At 48.8% G+C, this 14463-nt stretch overlaps 2 protein-coding genes across 4 annotated transcripts; one reads left to right on the top strand and one right to left on the bottom strand.

The window, feature by feature from the left end:
* Positions 1-337: 337 nt before the first annotated feature.
* On the top strand, positions 338-7686 carry ical1 (islet cell autoantigen 1-like). Its single transcript, XM_053849371.1, has 14 exons — positions 338-591; positions 1369-1393; positions 1469-1622; positions 2533-2605; positions 2711-2834; positions 2900-3098; positions 3164-3289; positions 4190-4288; positions 4358-4446; positions 4965-5014; positions 5429-5620; positions 5877-6173; positions 6249-6344; positions 6402-7686. Exons 2-14 carry the CDS (start codon positions 1386-1388, stop codon positions 6515-6517), a joined length of 1623 nt encoding a protein of 540 aa, XP_053705346.1. The 5' UTR covers positions 338-591; positions 1369-1385; the 3' UTR covers positions 6518-7686.
* Positions 7549-14235, bottom strand: fam117ba (family with sequence similarity 117 member Ba). Of its 3 annotated transcripts, XM_053849394.1 has the most exons (9): positions 13948-14235; positions 13789-13874; positions 12310-12537; positions 10777-10860; positions 10535-10672; positions 10011-10154; positions 9741-9948; positions 9557-9677; positions 7549-9495 (listed from the first exon to the last, which is right to left on the bottom strand). In XM_053849394.1, the coding sequence occupies exons 3-9, from the start codon at positions 12328-12330 to the stop codon at positions 9270-9272; spliced, it is 942 nt and encodes a 313-aa protein (XP_053705369.1). In that variant the 5' UTR covers positions 12331-12537; positions 13789-13874; positions 13948-14235; the 3' UTR covers positions 7549-9269. The 3 variants fall into 3 exon arrangements, with proteins under 3 accessions (XP_053705369.1, XP_053705378.1, XP_053705358.1); XM_053849403.1 differs by having other exon boundaries at positions 10535-10645; positions 13789-14235; XM_053849383.1 differs by having other exon boundaries at positions 13789-14235.
* Between the last annotated feature and the right edge of the window lie 228 nt (positions 14236-14463).

Here is a 14463-nt window from a genome sequence, read left to right on the forward strand (position 1 = left end):
GACTTGCAAATATAGACACACTGTAATAACGTTGGACTACATAAAAATGTATATTATACGTGCAATACACTGGCTTTTCAGTTGCTCACATAAAAATATTAAGCAATATTCTAAATATTATAAAATTACGCCACAATAGCAATGACAAAACCTAAACAATAAAACTGTTCCCTTTCACTTCCTATTAACAGTAAAACAAATTGTGCTAGGACATATTTTTGAATTTCGATTTAAAAAAAAAAAAAAAAAAGATTTAAGCACGTCAGGGCAGAACGAGCATCCTTACAGTAGACGATCTTTGTCCATCCTGAACCCGAGCGCCCCCTTTGTCCAAACAACGTCATAACTACTTTGCATATCCTGTTACTGTGACCCAGACGATGATGGACATCGGGAGAGGAGGCTCGTCGCCCTGCCTCGCATAAGCGCTTCACATTTCCGAATACACTTCGACATCGAGCAGGAGCAACGCGTTTCGAGCTGCGATCGTGGTCATGAGAAGAAGACGAAGTGTTTCCCAGTCGATGTCCTCCAGGCTCTGACGACGTGACACCTGCTAATAGCTCAACCGCTGCTATCGCTCCGCACCAGGCAAGTGTTTATTTCCGCCAGCTTTTTGGCCCATTTCAAGGAAAATATTGTGTGCTGAAACGAAAAAAAAACACTCGTCTCCAGCTCATTGCGAGAGCAGCTGTCATGCGAGGGCTCAAACTCCCCTTTTGTCCTGATCCAGGTTTTGTTTTCAGCCCCCACACGTCGTTATCCCATTTTTTTAAATGTGTTTCTGGCAAATAACTAATCCAATGTTTTTTTTCCTGGTTAGTCACTCGATGTTTCTATTCATTCAACTAGCACCTGGCCCTTTAACTAAGAAGAAACCATTGCAACTCACGTACGATATATCTTGTTTAAAATAATATTTTCTCGCATTTGAATGTTCATGTTGTATTTGTTATTTATAATGACAAGTATGGAGTCATTAATACGGCTTAAATGTCATGAAAACAATGACACTATTTCACTGCCTCCCCCTACGAAGCGAGAAAATGGTATCGCCGTTGATGTCGTAGGCGTTTAAACTACAAGTCTATAATTCAATATATTGGTGCATTAATTCAAAACACGCAGTTTTATATAAGCTGGGGCACAAGAAGGATAATAACTTACACTGTTAAGTTGTGTAATCTTTCTTCAATTGTGGGGGAAATACTGGAGTTGTAGTCATTAGAGAAAGCAAATTGTCATGCGTTAGTGTTGTACAGTGAGGTCTGTAACTGTAGCTGTAACTGTTTATTCTACTCAGAAACTATCGGCCTGGTGAGAGAGAGACAGCTCTGTTTTACTCTAAATTGTTTCTTGGGTTTTCAGAACTGAAGGACTTGAGCATGGAAGGGTGAGTCTGTTCAAACAAGAGCTTATGAATGGCAACATTTGAATAATAGTAATGAAATGAACACGTGTGCGACAGGTTCGTGGGCGACATGCTCGGGGACGACAGCTCCGTCATGGCTCGCATGCAGAAGAAGTTCTGGAAGACCAAGCAGGTTCTGATCAAAGCCACCGGCAAAAAGGAGGACGAGTACGTGGTGGCCTCCGACGCAGACTTGGACGCCAAGCTGGAGGTCAGGGTTCCTCTCACCCCACATCCTGGCTGCTACCCCACCATACGCCGCTCGTCTGCGAGCCTGACTGAAATGATGGAGGGGTTGGATCGTGGTGTATAACTCGGCAGTCTTGTATTTGCTCACAAACAAGACTCTTCTCCTTGTTTTCTGAAGTGACGCACACGTTTGTTCACCCTCCTGCTGCTGCTGCTCACCCACCTCCGCTGGTGCAGCAGCTTCAGGCATGGATCGCAGTCAGAGCTGTTGCTTGATCGAATTTGCTTTTTATTGCCGTCTTACCTTTAAAATTGAATTTCCCTACCATTTGTGACCCCTGTGATTTGATCATTGCCGTTTTCGTGAATATAAATCAGCATGTAAGTGGAAGCAGCTGAACAGAGCGAACTCTGAGGGACGCCAGAAACACTGTTGTTCTGGGTTTGTGACCTATAACTGGTGGCGATGTGATACTCTGCAGGAAGGTGGGAGCTACAGTAGCTGTTGTTTGTTCTGCCGTAAATCAGTAGCCCGCTGGTCCCCTTCTGTCCACCCACTCCTGTGGTCAACACCCTCCATGTTCCCAGTGTTTTCACAAGCTTCTTAAGTTCGGAGCATTGATGCATTTTCAGATGGAACGAATGAGGTCAGGTCAAGCACTGCCTACCAGTGAGCCTTAGAAGATGGTGTCCTAGATAACATCTAACTTTTTCGGGCGGTTCAGAGCAACACGAGGAACAGCGTAAACTGAGTAGAACTTCCTGTTTCCTGCTTTGGTTTCCTCATGGAAGTTCATGGTGCTACCCTCGTGTCAGAGGAGGTGTTCGGCTGAGAACGAAAGGCAGAAGACGCCTCTCTTTGTGTTAGTAACCGACCAAACAAGGCATCAATGTTCTGCACGAGTGTGTAAACCGCTCTCTTTGTTTCCCAGTTCTTCCGCTCGGTTCAGTCCACCTGCACTGAGCTGCTGAAGGTGATTGAGAGGTACCAGCAGAGGATCACGCGTGAGTGACTGTCGTATTTGTTTAAGAGAGCAAACACTCCCGCAGCCTGGAGACACAGGGGGAAGCGCTGCAGCGGCGTGACTCTGGTGTTTGTTGTGCGTCCAGGTCTGTCGCAGGAGGAGAACGAGCTGGGTCTGTTCCTGCGCTTTCAGGCCGAGCATGACCGCACCAAGGCGGGGAACATGATGGAGGCCACCAGCAAGGCCCTGTGCACCTCCGCCAAGCAACGGTGAGCTGAGTCAGAGGGAAGAAGCCTTCACTGAGGCGTCATCGCCGTCCCTGTCTTCACCACAGGATGGCGCTCTGCACACCGTTGCACCGCTTACACCAAGAAGTGGAGACGTTTCGGCGGCGGGCCATCGCTGACACGCTCCTGACCGTCACGCGCATGGAGAAGTCGCGCACAGAGTACAGAGGGGCTCTGCTCTGGATGAAGGACGTCTCCCAAGAGCTGGACCCAGACACGTACAAGCAGCTGGAGAAGTTCAGAAAGGTAGCAGCACGGCAGCGTGTGCACTGGTGTCCACTGTTCCAGTGGCAAACCTTCTCTCTCACCAGGTGCAAGCTCAGGTCAGAGGGTCGAAGGGCCAGTTTGAGAAGCTGAAGATGGACGTCTGCCAGAAAGTGGACATGCTGGGGGCCAGTCGGTGCAACATGCTGTCCCACTCTCTCTGCGTCTACCAGGTGAGGGGCCAGAAATTACAGGTGGGACGGGTCTCACTATTTTGTGGGGACCTCTCACTGCCATGACCCTTTCCCCAGCCACTCCCCTTAGGCCTAACCATCCAAAACACATGGCTAACCTGAACCAGGACCAAACTGAATCCCAGTTATTTTGATGTAATGTTTGACACACCTGACACTTTTGTGTCAGCAAGGATGAAAGGGAAAGTGTCCAAAATGGTGGTGAGGCCATGTATGGTTTGGAAACAGTGGCGCTGACGAAAAGACTGGAGGCAGAGCTGGAGGTAGCAGAGATGGAGATGCTGAGCTTCTGTCCGGGAGTGAGCAGGATGGATAGGATCAGGAAGCAGTAGATCAGAGGGACAGCACATGTCAGGTGTTTAGGAGACAAAGTCAAAGAGGCTAGATGGAGATGGTTTGGACATGTACAGAGGAGAGAGAGAGAGCCAGTACATTGGTAGGAAGATGTTGAGGTTGGAACTGCCAGGTAGAAGTTGGAGAGGAAGGCCAAAGAGGCGATTTATGGAGGTGGTGAAGGAAGACATGAGGTTTGTAGGTTTGAGAGAAGAGGAAGCAGAGGACAGGGTGAGATGGAGGAGGATGATCCGCTGTGGCCACCCCTGAAGGGAGAGGCTGGAAGGAAAAGAAGAAGACCTTGTGCTCCAGCAAATGGGCCCCACAAATGGCTAAGGGGTCCACAAGGTGGCGTTTTCACCAAAATCGGACCTCACTAGGTTAGACATGCTTAAACACACACACACACACCATCCTGGTGAGCTTCGATCCAGAAGGCGCCTTCAGTGTGGAGGCTTTAAGTCCAGCTGGCTTCTCATGGGGTTGGCGCGGTTACACAGTGGCCGGCGTGACTGATTCTGAACTGTCTTTCTTGCTCTCTGGAAGACCACTCTGCTCCAGTTCTGGGAGAAGACAGCACACGCCATGTCGAAGATCCACGAATCCTTCAAAGGACACGTTTCCTATCAGTTCACCACACTCAAGGTGAGCTCCAAAGAGAAACAGGAACCTCTTGTTTTCGGCTCTGTGTGAAAGGCCTGCCTGTGCCCACAGGACCTGAGAGACCCTCTGGAGCAAATAGATGATGATGGACAGCAGCTGGACCAGAAGAAGAAGAAGGCGGTGAAGAACAATGCAGACAGGTGAGAACACACCCAGGCAGCATTTGTGTTTATATGTGGGGACCAATTCTTGACAAAACTCTATCCTTGTGAGGATGGTATGAATTTGTGGGGACATTTGCCTGGACCCCACATGGTTAAGCCTCAATTTGAGGATGAAGACTTCGAAGTGTCAGGGTTTGTCATTAGTCATTCAGTTTGGCTCGGAGTCCTGGTTAAGGTCAGCCATTTGTTTTTAGGTTTAGGGTGAGAGGCTGGGGAAAGGGTTACGGGAATGAGTGGTCCCCACAAATATGCCATCCTGTGTGTGTGTGTGTGTGTGTGTGTGTGTGGACTTGTTTATACTACCACGTGGGGACCAATTCCTGACAGCACACTATCCTCGTGGGGACCTTATGTCCCACAGATAGCAATACAGGGGATAGCAATACAAGTGTGCGTGTGTGTGTGTGTTATCCGGGTTATCGTGATGCTAATAATATCTGAGCCACGTCTGGTCAGTGAGACAGGCCTCTCATTCTGTCCCCTTCTCTCTCCAGCCTACTGTGTTTGGATGACGACAAGCCGACAGGAAGCACGTCGGAGACAGGTATGCACTGCCCTCTACAGGCTGACACATGCAACTGCATGACGATTTTCTTCCAAAGAGGTTTGGATCCCAGCGGTCATAACAGTGGTCGTATCAGTAAAGCAGGATTTGGGGTGAATGTTTCTTCAATGGTTTAGGAGGTGCAGCTTGGAAACAGTGGAATAGAGTAGACAGCTGCAGAAAGGGAGAGAGAGAGAGAGAGGAACGTGATACATGTGAAGTCACATGGGTTTGGTCGGTCCAGAGTTTGGATGAACTCTCACCTGCAGCAGTCAACAGGCAGGTGGGCTGCCGGGAAATGGTCCTGAATTCTAAGATGAAATCTCACACATGGACAAAGGCTTTGTATTTGTTTAGAAAAGACGAGCAAGAAGGCTCTGGCTGGACTCACTCACTGTGGACTTGTGATCTCAGCCTCCCAAAACACCACCACACCCTCCAAACGTAGTGAGCGGTCAGCGCCCACTGACGACCTCCTGCTCATGGGCTCCGGCACGGCCGAGGTCCCGGCACCGGCCAGCAGCTTCCTCCAGCCTCAAGTCCTGGATGCTCTGCCGACTGGAGGCCAGCTGGATCTCTGGGGCTTCACTGCGATGCCGGTCACTGGTAACTCCAGGCCTCTCTCCCCTCACCTCTGAGATTTGGTGAACAGCAGCTGTGACTCTGCTTAAATTGACTTTCTGAATCACGTGTGGACTGGAAACCACCCAGCTGGTGCGAGGGTCTGTGTGTGGGAACCTCTTTCTTCCTTCACTTCCACTGTTTCCTTCCAGGGGGGGTTGGTACAAACAACTGTCTGGAATGAAAGAGGCCTCGAAGTTCTTGAGTCCAGGAAGGAAACGGGGTCTCCTCTCTCCTGCAGGCGATGGCCTTCTCTCCAGTGAAACAGGACTGAGGAACGAAGATGAGGATGGTGAAGAACGTGGGGACATGGCTTTCCTCAAAGACCTCCTGAGTCCCGGACCTGGAGCCGCAGATGAATTCAGCAAGGAGTGGCAGGATGCTTTCGGGCTGTTTGAGCCACCTGTGTTGCCTCCTGCGAGTTCAGGGACGGCATATCCCAGTAGCCAGGACCCCACCGCGCCCCATCCCTCCGGACCCTCCAGCCCCACGGGCTTCCTTCCGTCCCAGTTGCTGGACCACACGCTGAGTGCTTCAGGTAACCACAGCGCCCTCTGCTGGCGAAACGCCTCCCACCACAGTCCGCTGATGCCAGGCTTTTTCTTCCGTCCAGGCTGGTCCACTCCACCCATGTTCCAAGTTCCGCCCCTGCAGCCTCCGCCGGGGCAGGGCCAGTCAGCTCCTCCCGCTCCAGGCTCTGCACCCACCGGTAGGTTTTTCCAGGTAGCTTCATGATAAAACACCTGTTCATTCACATGATGTGCAGCTCCTGCAGGTGCGTCCAAAGACATGTCAGCCTGGTTCGACCTTTTCGCTGACCTGGATCCTCTTTCCAACCCGGATGCCATCGGACGCTCGGAAGACGAGCTGCTGAATGCCTGAGCGGCAGGCGTCAGCCCAGAAGGGAAGCCAGGGAAAGACTTTGTTTTGGATGCTGTCGACCCTTTCTGTTACATTTCTCCTGTGTGTGTCAGAGTGTGTGTGTGCGCACATTTAGTGTGGAATCAAGGGACCTGGGGATGGTAAAGAGAAGCATGTCGTTGGTGGGTGTGACTGTGTTGAGACACTGAGACTGAAGCACATGGCAAACGTGTTGCTTCCAAACTGATCTAAGCCTCGGCCCTCGGATGGTCTGGAACTAAACTACAGCGGTGTTATTGGGGGGGTGTTAGGAACAAGCAGGAATACATCCTGTTGTCATGGTGATCCACCACCTCCACACAAACCGCGATATTCTATTTAACAATCGTCTGTTTTAAAGGGTGAAAAAGCATTTCATGTTTTCTTTTCCAACCAACCACAATGAGTCAACAAAATCTCAATGTTTCATGTCATAAATAAATGATTCAAGTGTAGCTGATAATGTATTGTTAACCCTGTGTCAAGATGGCGACACTACTGCACACGTTCTGAGTGATTTTGTGATATTTAAGAAGTTTATTACTGTTTGATCTGAAGGGTAGTTTGATATCTGTGTTAAGCCAAACCCTGTGTGTGTGTGCACCTGAAGTCTCTGTTACATCGACTGTGTGGGGACGCCATTTTGACACACTTTTGTTGGGCTTCATGATGGAATTTGACTCTATTACTACATGTAGTGGAATGAAGCGGAGGTATGATACGTCATTTATTCTGCTTTAAATGTCACTCAAGAGGCTTTTGTGACCAAGCCAGCTGCAGGAAGTCTGTTTCGTCATGCATATTTGATGTTGTGTATCTTTTTGCTCTTTCAAACCTGACAAAGGAATCTATTGCTCTCCAGCTCGCACAGTGTATATATATGTATATATCTAGTGCACCCACAAATCTATATCTCACTTGGTCACCTATTATAGACACGGGAAAACGTTGTGGCCTTGGATTGGAATCTCCTGCACCATACTGTCGACCAAAAGTGAAGAATGTATTTCCAATCATCACAGATGCTTTATTCCATTCAATAATGCCTTTTTTTTTATTTCACTCGAGGGAATTGAACAGAGACATTCTTGGCAGTTGTGTTTTCAATAAACGGGACAACTGAGTTGTCGTCCTTTCCAGACGTTCACTTCTATTACAGGACTTTTGTAAACAAATGTCTAAAGCAGACAAAGAGGCTGTGACATTTGTGTTTAGAGTAAGAATCTGAAGGTCTGACTACAGAGTCCCAGCAGGAGGCTACATACATGAGGGACCAGTTGGGATGTTCACCACACCCTGAGACGGACAACGTAGTCTGTGGATTAGAATTCTCTGTAGATCCATTTCCTCTTCTGCAACACGTCTGATAAATAAATACATTATTATTCACAAGAATGAGACATGAAGTTCACAGTACTCTGCGGAGGGTGCGGGGAAGAGCCTGGGAAGGGGAGGGGCGGTGTTGTCGTACCATAGTTGAGTCAGTCAAGATACATGTCTTCGTCAGCCGACACAAACACGTCGTCTCTGTATGTACAAAGCCGGTACATTCTTAACCAGTGGAGCAGGCACAGTTGAGTAGTGGTGATGTTGTGAGGAGGAAGAGCAGGAGTGTGGAGGGTCTGAGAGCCAGAAATAGTATGCACCAGGTCGTGGACACAATACAGTTAAAATCAACGTGGGAGTTACTTAAATTTCTCCCAGAAATCGTTCGATGGTCTGGTATTTGTTTAAGCTCAGCCATTCCCTTCTTAAAAACCCTACGTCACAAAGATGTCACTTTCCAAGCTTTGGAATTAACTTCCTCAGAAACGGGGCTTGAATTAAAAAGCGAATCATCCTGGTGATTTGAGGTGGCAGTCCTCCATGCTCTAAATACTGCAGGCCAGAGGGGGTGTCAGGGTCCCGGGTGGGGACCTGCGCCCTCTTCTCTGGAAGTGAGATTTTTCACAAGAACACATGACAGCGGGGGTTATAATAAGTGAAGGAGAGCGAGAGAGCAGGGAGATGATGGAGGCGGACGTGAAGGAGGAAATAATGCAGGCGGACGTGGGAATAGACTGAACACTGGGGTCCTGGCCTGCGCTTCCACAGATACACAGCAGGGGGCGACAGAGCAAAACAAAGGCATTGACTTCTGGGTTTTGGTTGACTGCTGAAAGCCACCGTGTTAGTATTCGCACTGTTGGGCTCCGCCTGTCTGTATCTATGGTCACCATGGTGACGATCACGTGACTGAGTCACCAAGAGAAGCAGAGTGGTCGAAAAATATCAGGCACATTTTTCACGACCCTTCAAGTTTTGCTACGATATTTCTTGCAGCACCAAAATGAACCTCAATCCCTCGGTCGCCAGGGCAACCGGCGACCTCTGTTGTCCGTCATGGAAGGCATTTTTCATATCAAGAGAAATAACTAGAGATAGAAAAGTGATATGTCCGTGGAAAGGCGCCATGGTATAGTACGATGGAACAAAAGAGTCTGTCCTTTCATCCGACTCCTCCAGCACTACAGGTGATGGACGGCGATGAGATGCTGAGCCGGCCACCGCCGCGGGTCGCCGCACGTGGCCTCAGGAGGACAGGCAGTGGGAAGAGCTTTGCAACAAGAGAAGGACATCAGAGAGCGGAGCTGGCATGCTGAAGGCATTTTTTTCTGGAGCCTTGGAATTTTTGAAAGGTTTTCCGATTGGCAGGGGACGTTTGAGGAGGGCCGGGCTGGTCCAGTCGTCTTGGTCAGAAGCTCTCCGGCTCCTCCAGGAGGCAGGGCTGGGTGGAAAGAGGCACCAGGGAGGGGGACAGGCTCCGCAGACCCACGCTGGGTCGGAAGTTGAGGTCCGGAGCAGGCAGTAAGGGCTTGAGTATGCTGACCAGGCAGAAGGCCGAGCCGCTGTTGGGGATGAAGTTGACCTTGTTGCGGTCTGGACACAGAAAAGGCGGCACCTGCTGGAGAGGTTTGGGCCTGGAAACAGAGACAACGATGAGGGTGTTTCCCCACAGCCTGATACATCTGGATCACTCACAGCGACTCCTCGAAGACTTTGACCTTCTCACAGCCCTCTGGCGGCTCCCTCTTGAACATGTAGCTGTTGTTAGGTCTGGGAGAAGCAGCATATTTAGGCAGCGGAGAGCAGGGTCCCAGCTCTGAAGACAGGAGGAGGAGAGGTCAGCAGCGGAGCAGGAGGCTCCTCGTGTCGGGTCACTCACCTTTGTCCTCGTAGGGGCTTCCCCCGCTCGTGTCGTTGAGGACGGTGAGGTAGGAGGGAGAGATGGAGTCGGGCCGGCTACTGCAGTTGCTATGGCTACCACTCAGGCCGCCTCCAGAGGGAGTCTGTGTGTCGATGCTGCGTGTGCTGCTGCTACGCTGTGGGGCCACAGGCGGAGGCGCACGGTGCCCGTCTGGAACATCCTGGGGCTGTCGCAAGAGTCGGGCATTAGAAGAGCTCACTGTTGGGGGACCCCCGCCCCCTGACTCACCACGATGGTCTCCTCCTTCTCAGGGGCGTCTCGGATGATGATGCGCTCGATCTCCTGGTTAAGACCCTCCACGCTGTTGCGAAAACGGGGCGCTGACGATTTGTTTATGGGGATGGGGATCAGAATGGTTTTGGGCATGGGCGACTGCAGACAGAAGACAGGCTGGTCAAACGCTGGGTGCACAACACAATGCTGCAGAAATAAACTGAAGATCCACAGTCACTTCCTTCTGTTCACGGAAGCGAGTCCTGTCCCTCTCAGCCTGTGCATGACCAGCAACTACAAAAGCAAGTTTGGACTATAACAAGTCTATGTACTGAAGGCTATTCTGAAGAGCTGGTTCTCCATGGGACTGAATGAGAGCTAAAGCTGCATGAGAAGTTTTCTTTGTCCCTTGAGTGAGGACAGCTGCGCCGAGGGGCGAGTGTGCGAGCAGCTGACGCGCAGCCACAAGACTTGTGTGTGCCTGAAGGAGCTCCGCTCTGATATGATCACGACACCAACACGACCACTCCACTGATCACCTGCGACTGGATGATGGTGTGGCTGCCATTGAACGGGGACTTGCGGTCTTTCTCCCTTCGATGGCGGCTGCTGCGTTTGCTGCGCTGAAGCTGCTGCCGCAACTTGGCAATCTGGAGAGTTTCACAGACAGACACACACTGTAATGCAGACACGAAGACGACAACTTCAATGTTCAGGCTCCTCAAACAGATGGACAAAGTGCACCGGCGATAAGGAGTCGCCATCGTGAGAAGGAACTGACCTCCTTGAGCTGGTCGGTGCTCCCGCAGGAGGCCGAGCGCTTGTGAGAGCCCCTCCTCCTCTCATCTGCCCAGGCCCTGGGGGTCTGAAACACAAACACTTGACAGTCACACGGCCATTGGTGATGGTCTTTTACAGTAGACACAAATAACGTGGATCCCGCGTCAACAACATGTTTATCTCCATCACTCAAGGCTGCCAGAATTTCAGGCACGGCCCGTATGTCACTCTGTGGTCTATGGCAGTGATCCTTAACTATAGGGCCGGGGCCCATGGTTGGGCAGCGAACACCTCCTAGAGGGCCGTTTTTTTGTGTTTTTTTTTTGTCTTACACTCAGTTTTAATACATCAGCCACGTATGGTGGCAGTAGTGTGTCACTGAATTGACTTGACAGCTGCAAATCTGTGACAGTTAACAACTATGGGGAAGAAAGAAAGTGATGTCGCCCCGCCAACAGTAAAAACTGTTCATGTAAGCATCGAAGCAGTTTTGAAAATAAATTAGACATTTTATGGCAATACTTTCATTTACACTTTACTTATGTCTTCTATTGAATAAAATATATTATTTGTATTTTATGACATTTAGACATGGTTTTATCATATGTATTTTCTTCTGAATTTTATTCAGTTTTTCCAATTTTCTCAACAGTTTGCATCAAGTGTATTTTTTTCCTTTTTTTTTCCTTAGTAAATTTGATGAATATGACTTGCACCTGGTTCTGCTGCTGCTTGGACTTATATCTTTGCGCTGATCACATGGTTTCATGTCATTTCACAAGGTTTTGGTTTGTTTACGTGTAAATAGATTAAATATGGTTATTGATGACAAATGAAATCAAGAGTCATGAATCAACTCTAGTACTTGAATTTTTAACATTTGGATAATGTAAAGACTTATCTGATATTTGAATTTTACTCAATCATATGACAAATAGAGCCTCTCACAAAAAAAGAGCTGGACTGTCAGAAGACGCAGTTTACGAGGGACACTGGATTCACATCAGGATGATGATCAAGTCATTCTAGGGGGGAATGTTGAACTGTGACCAACATAACTGACTCCCACAGCTTCCCATCTGACTGGCTGAACTCAAAACACATTCATATTTTACTGTTTGCTCAACTTTAAATTTTTGTTTTGACATTTGAGATCACCAGCTCACCTATTCATTAACATCATTTTATTGTAACAATCTATATGTTCTTCATGAACATAATGCAACTCCCATTACACACCTATATTTTTCTCTCAGTGAATATATATATATGTATATATATCCTTAGAAAGAGAAATCAGGGTTTTCTTGATTTTTTTTACCACTGATATACAATTTTGCGTCATTAATGAAAACTGTCAAACTATTGAAAGGTGGACTTTAAATCCTGGAGGCATAATCCTGTCATTCGACAATCCACTGGTGCACCAACAAGCATGAGTGACCTCAGCTCACCCGTGCTTAGTGAAGAGATTCATACAAGCGACCGCAGTCTGAGCTATTGACCGACATTCATTCGTCAAGTGTCGTCTCACCTGTGTCGCCTTGTCCCTCATGTAGGGAAGGTGTTGGTGCTGGCTGTCGTCCTGAGGCCAGGGACCGGTCAGGTGAGAGCCAGCGAGCGCGCCCTGCGAGGGCCACAGCTGGACGCGATGGCGGAGGCGCAGAGAGGAGAATCAGGAGAGGTGTTGTGTTGGTGGGAGAGCGGTCACGCCAGGTGAGAACCACCAAGAGTTGGCTTTGTTCCAAGCCAGCGATTCAGTCTGAGGACGACACAGGGAGGAGAGTCAGCACTGGCCGAAGACATAAACAAACGACAGACACAGCTGGTCCCCGGGATAAGCTCCTGTGGGTGCTTTGCCCGGCCCATCAGAGTGTGTGTGTGTGTGTGTGTGTGTGCGTTTGGTGGGCCAGACTAATGTAAATCCGGCCCGGGCTGGCAGAGAGGATGTGTCCCCCCTGGTTAATGGCATTAAAGCAGCTTACAGCATGGGGGCAGGAGCGCTGCAGACTGGAGCCCCACTGACCCTGATTCAGACCTGCAGCATTGTGTGGGTGCAGGGTTCCATGCAACTGATACACAAGATAAACACACATGTTCTTCCTCTTACTACCTGTCGGTGGTGGAGGGGTGCAGATTCTGCAGGAAAATGCACAAGACGTTGCCACAAACAAAATATTTTGCAATAACTTAACACAAAAAAACAGCAGAATGTACATGTATAAATACCCTAATGTTTGCAGTCACACCAAGCTCTCTTTATGTGATGAGCTAAAATGAGAAATCACTTACAGCAAGAAACCACAAACTGAACAAGACTGTTGCTCCTGAAGTGTCATGGACCTGGGTGCCTGACTACTGGGGTCAGCAGGGACAAGTTAGACTGAATATGTCAGCAGCCCCAGGGATTAACCAGATTGGATGATGCATCATATGATATGATGATGTGAATTTCTGTCAACATTTGAAACAAAGCGTGAAAGTATGCAGAGCAGTAAAACTATTTTCCGTTTGAAACACAGAACTGTTAGCAATAAAAGAATGCTCTGGATTATTCTGACAAGCATTCACACAATAAAGTCACAGTAAATATACAGTTTCTGTCCTATGATGTGTCGCAGTACGATAAGTATATTAAATATTTTAGGACTATATTATATAATTTAAGCGCATGACATCAAAAATGGACACAAAAAAACATGTTCCAAAATAAGACGTAATTTTAAATGAATAATCTATAGCAGGGAATTGCATTTTCAACGTGATGCAAACTAGGCAAAGCGGGTTATTATTCGCCATAAATTTGTAGTCGATACTCAACGTGACCATGTGTTTTTTTTTTTTTGTTGTTTCCATTTGTTGATGCATGATGCATTTCATTGACTCTGGGTCGTGGAGGACTGGGGTCGTTTACATGTTCGAAACACGACGGTGGATCTAGTTGGTGAGTCTTCCGATGCTGAGATTCTATCTAAGCACAGACAAACAGCCACCTCAGGTGAGTGTGTGTTACCTGCCGCGTGGTCCGGTGTTCGCGGGCTCCTCAGCGGCCTCAGGACATCCGCAGACGCCTGCAGGTGATCTGCTGCTGATGGCGAGCTGGAGGCGGCGGTGAGGGAAATTGCTCGGAGATATTCTCACCAAAAACACGGTCTTTACGGCGTGTATTTACAGTGATTTAGGTCGAGAAGGGCGTCCCAGCTCCACAGCCTGCCTCCTCCTCCCGCTCCACCAGGATGGATGTTTTTCTTCCGCGGCTGATGCGGCACGACGACAGGAGCGCCGCCTGAAACACGAACCAGTCGACAGAACGAATGCAAATGGAAAGCGAGTACCGCGTGTTTAACACCGAGCGATACTCGACAGAAGAGCGAATGCGGAATAGGTGAAGTAAAAGACAGAAAACAAGGCGATAGAAGGAGGAGGGCGGTGATGCTGGGCTAGCCTCGTTGACACGACGGGAGAGGGACCAGTGTGAAGCTGGCGCGGACCATGTTACCAACATCCGCTTCGGAATTTCACAATAAGAGTCGAGCACTCAACGCCGAACAGAAAGCTGTACAAAGAAGAGCAGATCACTTAGCAGTCTAAGAATGAAATGTAACTTCTACAGCCGATAATCCATTTGACCACGGTAATTGAACAAAAATGCTTAAAGAGAAACGTTCTCGGCTCAACAACCGATAAC

Source organism: Synchiropus splendidus, chromosome 1 (assembly GCF_027744825.2).
Source record: "Synchiropus splendidus isolate RoL2022-P1 chromosome 1, RoL_Sspl_1.0, whole genome shotgun sequence".
NCBI lineage: Eukaryota > Metazoa > Chordata > Actinopteri > Syngnathiformes > Callionymidae > Synchiropus > Synchiropus splendidus.